This window comes from Rhea americana, unplaced genomic scaffold (assembly GCF_003343005.1).
Source record: "Rhea americana isolate MKP2758 unplaced genomic scaffold, rheAme1 scaffold_5, whole genome shotgun sequence".
Lineage (NCBI taxonomy): Eukaryota > Metazoa > Chordata > Aves > Rheiformes > Rheidae > Rhea > Rhea americana.
The window spans coordinates 358,790-366,556 of record NW_028186645.1 but is presented as its reverse complement, the minus strand read 5'-3'; the positions used below and the strand labels follow the sequence as shown (position 1 = coordinate 366,556).

General features: G+C 40.2%; 1 protein-coding gene across 1 annotated transcript; it reads right to left on the bottom strand.

The window, feature by feature from the left end:
* Window positions 1-2,823: 2,823 nt before the first annotated feature.
* BAG5 (BAG cochaperone 5) lies at window positions 2,824-7,547 on the bottom strand. The gene has a single exon (XM_085317374.1). It carries the CDS (start codon window positions 7,280-7,282, stop codon window positions 5,930-5,932), a length of 1,353 nt encoding a protein of 450 aa, XP_085173500.1. The 5' UTR covers window positions 7,283-7,547; the 3' UTR covers window positions 2,824-5,929.
* Between the last annotated feature and the right edge of the window lie 220 nt (window positions 7,548-7,767).

Sequence of the window (7,767 nt, the reverse complement as noted above, 5' to 3'; positions counted from 1 at the left end):
CTTCTAATAGTTAAAATCTGAAAGCATGCATATACATTTTATCAGTTTAAAAGGTCCTCCTAGAATAAGCGTCACCTTTCGTAAGCAATATCCTGTTTTAAATGATTTCAAAATCTTTGTCATGAATTGGGACAGCCTCTCCATGGGGAAGCTTTCAATTAGGTTGGATACTATTGGACTTGCCTAAATCAATTCATGCTTCCCAACAAGTGAAATGATCAGCATGGTAGTTCCTGGTCTAAAAATGTATCAGAACACTTGCATGTGGTTTCTTCAAATAATAGTGCATCTCTTGTTGATGCAAAAAATACCTAGTAGAGGTTGAAAATATTCCCACTCTTATTCTGCAAGTCACTCAAAGGTATTGATTGTAGAATATCTGAATGGCAGAGCCAGCTGAGGCATGAAAGCAATGTCTTGAAGAGATTTAAGTACCAACAGTACACAGTATTTTACAGTTTTTTTTACAATTACAGTATTTTACAGTTACACCGATACTAACTTTTTTTAGATTTCCTTTTGAAACAGCACATTAAACAATGCAAATACCAGCTCCTACTTGATGTTAGAAGCTTTAGCCTTAGATACACTCACAACTGTCAAAACTCTTGAAAAAATGGAAAAAGACCATTAAGAATTTGCTCTGGATTCACAGAGCATGTTTTCAAAAGAGTTGAGCCCGTCTGGGTACATTTGCTCATTAGCCAAGCAAAACAGGAGCTGAGAGGGAATTCAGCCGTGGCCTATAAATACATTGCASACTACACACTATGGGAGAAGAAAAGCTTCTGATGAATATGCTTATGCTATAAATTAGAAGGTCTCTTAATCCTCACAGCAATGATGCTTTAACAACCTTACACTAGAGTAATGAGAAAAACCATTTTAAGCTGAGGCTCGATCGGTTGTAAGGATCCTCACGTGGTTGCCTGGGACAAGAAATGACCGGGTGCGTGGGTCTGTTCACGGGCACCTTTCCAGAACCCAGCCTTACTCGTCACGGCACGAACTTCTGGAAAACCTGGCTTTCACTTGGTGGCTGCAAGTGAACAGAGGTCATTCGTTAGTGTTGATAGGAGGCYGAGCACTTCAAATCTGCTTTTCAAATGGTATCAGCACGATGCACCTGGCAGGCGAAAGACGGGTATTTGCTTGATAACAGGCTACAGACTGTTTTGAATAAAACATTTTTATGAAGATTTAAAAAAAAAAAAAAGAAGTTCAGTATAAAGGATCACACTAATAATCTTTAGCCTGACTTTCTACTAGTTATTTTACTTAGCACCTTCCAATTATCAGGTAGTCACAGGACACAGTTTTTACTTTCGTACACCGCCTTCTCCCAGCCGCACTGATACTGCTGAGCACATGGCAAGTGTTGCCAGCACCAGAAATTTCAGAGGAGTAACGATGCCATAGGGGTGGATGGCACCATCCCCTCCAAGGGTGCACCAGGGCTTACTCCCATTACCTACAGGAAAGCTAAACACAAGAAAATTCTCAGCAAGCCAAATTCTCTCCTTTCAGAAAAGAAGAGGTTTCTCACCAAACAGGAGAGCTGCCAGCTGAGCAACACCTAGACCCACTGCCCAAATAATTTTTGCCCTTTGAAGAACATATTTCCTTCAAATAAGCTATTTATTTAAAAAGGAGAGAAAGAAAATATAGTTGACTTGGTTACATATAGGAACACTTGATCTTTATATTCCTCATTCTTATAGAATGCCTTTTACAGCAATAAGTTTTACAGTGTGTGCATTGTACTTCCATAAAACCACTTGTCTTTTTATTACATGAACTCATTGCAGAGCACAAAAGATACATCGAAAGCAATTAAATTTTTTCCCCATGTGATTCTTCTGTATTGCCCTCATCCTGTTCCATTAGCAAAGCAGCAAATTCCTTATTTGTAGGAGTCGAYAGTGCCACCTTTTCTCCTGAGACTGAACTATGCAGAAGGCTCATCTAGTAGCCTAGTGCTACTGAGAAGCTCAGAACTTGTTTCCAAACCATGGCTGCATGACCAGCCCGCTCATTCTGCACGAGCTCTGGCCCRCACCAGGCTTTTCTACAAGTCAGTTTGATTCATTAAAACCACAGACGACTATATCCTCCCTTCCCTTGCCCCTTTTTGTTTACTACGTTTATTTTCTGCTATTTATCGAGTTCAATCAGCTCRCAGGAGCTGACCAAGCAGCAGACAACACAAACCAAGCTGCTCTAGAGGCAGAAACAGAACTTCTGATTTTTGGCAGCAGGGAGCTGGTAACTTGGCTCASGGCATCTCGTGAAGCTGGACTGAGCCGTATCACGTGAGCACATCTCATCTTCAGCGTAAAATCAGACGAGCTCAACTCCTACTGAAGGTTCTTCCAACCTTGCACTAAAGCAAGCAAAGAGACTTCTCACTGTCGCTTTTGCCAGCCTACCTGTTGAGAAAGTATCCTTCAGCGGAACTGGCAAAATACGGAACAGCCATAAGCCTTTCTGCAGTGACCGCCTGACTGAAGCCGAGGAGCRCGCAGAGCCAGCCCTGAAGAACGAACGCGCGCAAACAGCGACCGACGCGATTACCGCAACGCAAGGCTGAAGGCAGAGAGAAACCGAAAGACGCCGGATTTAGGAAGTAGAGAAATAAGCTTTATTCCCACAAAGAACTTTAGTTTCCTGAATAAAGCAGCGAAAAAACAAACTTTTAAGGAAGAAGAGAAAAGAAAGTTTTATGTCTATTTTTTTTTTAGTAAAAACAATTTTACGATGAGGAAGGTGATTTACATTCTGATAACACACATTCAAAAATAAACAGAGAAAGGCAGCAGGGCATAACATTCAAATAAATACCTAGGATGAGGTAACAGTATTTTTTATTAATAATCAGGAATATAACACTGCAATATTTAATCTTGAATTTGTATATACAAATGCATATCATATACAGCAATAAATCAAGACATACACATCATAAAGAGCACGTATGTACAATAATTTCCATTAAGCTGAAAAAGTAGGAACCATACTTAACAAAAGTTTTCACCAAACAGTAACAGAAAAAGCATTTTGAGTGGTAAACAATAAAAATTAATAAAATAAGTAAACTACTTCAAAAAACAATACAATTAACAAAAAATCATGATGTACAATTACCTCTCTCAAGAACGTCCACTCATTTCCTTTGTTCCAAGGTAGATTACACAGCCCGCAAAAGTTAGGATATCTTTCATTCAAATACTAAAATGCAAATTGTTGCAATTTGGTCCATTTAAATTTTGCTGACTATTTTAGCCTACCATATCAGAGAGAAAAGAGTGGTGTGTCCATCAGTCTTTGGATACATAACAGAGAAATTACATTCAGCACAAAAGCAAGATTTCTCAAAATATCTGCATTTTTTGGTATAGCATATTTAGTTTACTATTTTCATTCATGCAAAAACTGCAAATTAATCCCATTCCAGATGAGGATTTTATCATAAATTTTAAGTGTTCAATTAATGAGACTGCAGAAAAATGGAAAAAAAGCTTAATCCACACAATATACTGCTACTGAACTTTATTAAGTTAATCAAAATTACACTAACCTTACACATATGCCTCTTTAGAAACGCAGGCCTAACTATTGGTTTAGAAAAGCTAAAAGATAAATTTGAAATAGAACAGATCTTAAAACTATTCTTACTCATCTTTACATAAGAGTTTCAAACATTTCTAAAGTTTCACACAACCTCCAAAGAACACAGACACTAAAATAATTGTTAAACAATCTACCACTTTAAACCATTGCAGACCTGACAGTAATATTAAATAAAAGTGAATAGGATCACCTTATCAAATTCTTAAATTTCCTAAAAATTTAGGCATAAGTTAGAAGTTGCATTTCAAACATGTAGGAAAGCTTGAAATGAGTAATATATTTTAGGTGTATAACATCATTAATAATCTGTTAGACACATAATACGTAAATATAGATAGGAATTTTAGCTAGAAGAAATGTTTTTTGAAGCAAAGACAGATAAATTCAACAGGGTCATGTCTCTAAAGATGCAGGAAGAATCCTCCAACAAATGTTCTGGCATTGCCAAATTGTGCCTTAGGTACTGTACTTAATTGAAAAAATAGATTGTTTTTGTGAAGTAAACTGCCAAGAAATCACCTCTACAATCACAAACAAAATACTTTCATACTCTGAAGTTACCCAGCCTTGCATCAACATCCGAAAGCATGTTACTGCATAAATATCATTCTCCTTTTCTTGTAGTAACAGGCACAGAAAGACCTACCCAGAGTCTCCTACCTTGACATCAACACATCCATTTTTGAACAGAATCTGTATTTCCCAAATTGGTGACTTCACTGTCAAGTCTCCAGAGAAGAACTGTTACCTATCGTATTATATTAACTTGACATATATTATAGTAGACTGATATATGATAGGATAAATCTAATGGGTAAAGATTTCAGCTCCACCAAGCTGCCAGTCAACAGTTCCTATATCTACATAGGATGGTGCAAGTCAATGGTGTCATAAAGGCACTTGTCTCTCACAGAAAGTATTGTCTTCTCTAAGCAGTTAAAAATGTTTCTAAAAATAGTTTTAWCATCCAAAATTGTTTACGCTACTTACAGTGGTGCAAATCATCATCTACAGAACAATAATTTATAAATTCAGCATGAAAGAGCTAAGTGCAAAATATCCAGAATATATATTATTTCATTTTAATGCCATACTCTCAAATGCCACAAAACATGCTATTGAAGAAATGTTATTGATATTAGCAGCCACAAACAAAACAGGACGCTCATACAGCAGTATAAGCAAGCTTATTTACTAAGTTGCTAGAACAATGAAGTGATGAGTTACAGAGAGACACACGCCACAGGTCTTTCCCAAGTCCTGCCTGAAGCCACATCTGACCAGCATGAAATACATAACACGCATTTAAGTTATTAGGGACATTTTTATAGCTACCTAATTTTACAAAAATAATTCTGAAATGCTCATTCATATCAGAGTGACTTCACCAAATGTGAAAAGACCAGTCAAAAGCAGATCCGACAGCAGAGTTTAAAAAGACACCTAAGCAGCCACTAAAGAAAGTTCAGTGCAGTTTTCTGGAGTTTATGGAGGACAGTATTAAACCTTAAAAATCCCATTTATCTAATCGGTGTATCTGCAGAGATTTTCCTCTCCAGGTCTCATTTACCTCAAAGCAAGAATTTGAGGGAGTTTCCATCAACAGAAGGGAAAAAAGTGTATTTGCAAACAGAAAGGGTCGGATACTTAAAAAACAAACAAACAAACAAACAAAAAAACAGACATAATTGCCTTTGCCTGTGTAAATGCTAATTTGCAGTTGGCATTACAGTTCTGCTAAGAAAGAAATCTAAACACCCATAAAAGTATGTAGGATGGGATAAATCAAGTACGATTCAACAGTCAGCAAGTTTTTGCATTTAATACTTTCCATTATAACAGCACATTAAGAATGTATCAAGACTCCTCTGAACTTGCTGGATGGAGCCACATGCTTAAGCACTGATTTTTACGTCCAGTCTTCTTTAAGCAGTTTTGACAGTCTTGTATCATAAGGAAGTTTCTGCATCTTTGAAAAAAACGCATTCTCTAACCATTGAGCAAAATTATTACAACAAAACCAGAAAGAAGCCACTTGATCAAGTATTAAGCTATTCCTTCAGAGAATCGCATTTCTTTGCTTGATAGCAATGACCAGAATTGCTGATGGCGTACTGACAGTTGCCATGGCAAGCGGTAAGTGCGTGGGATAGCAGACATATAGCCAAGCCAACTTCTTATGCAATTGCCATGATTTAAGCAAACATACAACACACCACCTTCAATCATGTGCTGCCAATGGAGCTATCGGTCTGCAGAAAGTGCCAAGGGAAAAGAAAAGGTGTCTACTATGGCTGTATCAATACTCCCATTCATCTGTTTTCATGTCCAGATAGTACAGAATATTCTGTGCAAGCTTTACTGCTTGCTTTCTGGCAGCCTTAACCCGCTCATCGCCTTGCGGATCAACAGCATCAAGTGCTAAAAGTTGCTTTGTAAGAAGCTCTTCCAGTCTCATGTAATTTTTATCCGTTCTGTTTCCATCAAATGAAATCACCTCCTGCTGAATTTGAGACAAGTTTCCAAGAACACTCCAAACTGCTTTATGAGACTGATGTTCAGCAGCAGTTTGCTCAGGATACATTTGCCTTTTTTCAAGTGCTTCCTTTAAATCAATATACGTTATGAGAGTTTGCACTTCTATTACCGCTCTTCTCCTGGCTTCTCTAATACAGGGGTTTTTCCCTGGACTGACTTCATCTAATTGGGCAATTAATCCTTGCAGTTCTGCCTTGGCTCTCAAATACAAGTCGGAAGCATTCTCTGTTTTTAAAAGTAAAGAGTTAACTTCCTTCATTTTCTTGCGGATTTCTTCTATTTTCAGAATGGACTGATTTTGTGCCAAATCATAAGCATGAGTAGAATTTGCTTCCTCTTCCAAATCCAGATATTTTTGCAGTTTATTGATCTCTTCAACTACTTCCTTTCTGTAATTTCTTATTTCCGTGCGACCACAGACATCTAAAGCATCCAAATCAGCAATCAAGCCTGTAAGCACACAGGATAAATGCCTGCAGGTATCATTACTACTCACTCCCATTAGAAGCGCAATAAGAGTTCCTCTAGCTTTGTTCACATCACACATTACAGAGTTAATTTTGGAGACAGAAGGATGTGCATCATTAGAGAGTGGCAGGGACAGTTGCTGCTTTACACAGCTTTCTATGATCTCCTGAACAGCGCATACTTTCGTCAGAGTGCGGTATCTTGCTTTGCGTAAAGAAATTTTCCCTCCAGTTTTCACCTGAGTAAGCCTCAGTATTATGTCCTGAATACCTTCTTCAAACTCATCACTTATACAGTTTCCTCCTTTGTAAAAAGGTGTAATCTCACGCTCCACAAGCAGCTGTGCTTCCCTGAAGATAGCTTCTATTTCCAGTCTGCGTGGATGGTTTGCATTTTGTTCCAGTTCCTTGAGTAGCCTCTCTGTTTCCTGAGCCGCACGCTTTCTGGCTTGCTGAATATCCCCYTTCCCTTCAGTGTCTACAGAATCTATTTCAAAAAGCTGCTTAGTGAGAGTTCTTTCCAATTTCTTATAATCTTTGTCAGTAGGCAAACCACTGAAGACGACGACTTGCGGCTCRATCTCTTTGACTTCCTTCTGTATTTCATGCAACCGTTTTACGGACGGATGTTGGTTACCCATATCCATTCTCTTCTTGCATCCAGYTTCAAGGGAACTAAAAAGAAAGCGAGGACAAGGCGGGCGTTAACCAAACGCTACCCGGGCGTTTCTCAACTTTCGCAGCGGCCCGAGACGCCTCGGCACGGCGGCCGCTCGCCTACCTCCGCCACTCGGCGGGCGGTTTACGGCCGCCCCCCTGCTGTTCCACGCCTCTTCCACCCGCTCCCGCTGGCGTGCACGGGGGACGCCGAGTTACGCCACGACACAACCGGGGCATTTACCCCCAAACTTCAGCCTTCCCCCCCCGCGCCGGAGAACAGGGCGAAGCGGGCTGCGCCTTCCCCCCCGAGCGGCACAGGCCCCGCGGGCCTCGGCCCGGCCCGGCCCCGCCACCGCCGCCTCCTCCTCGGGCCCCGCCGCCCCCGGCCGGGGCGGGGAGCGCCCAGGCGGCGCCCGCAGATCACAATGGGCCGCCGCCGAACCGGCCCCGGGCCCCGAGGGGAGCCTCCCCC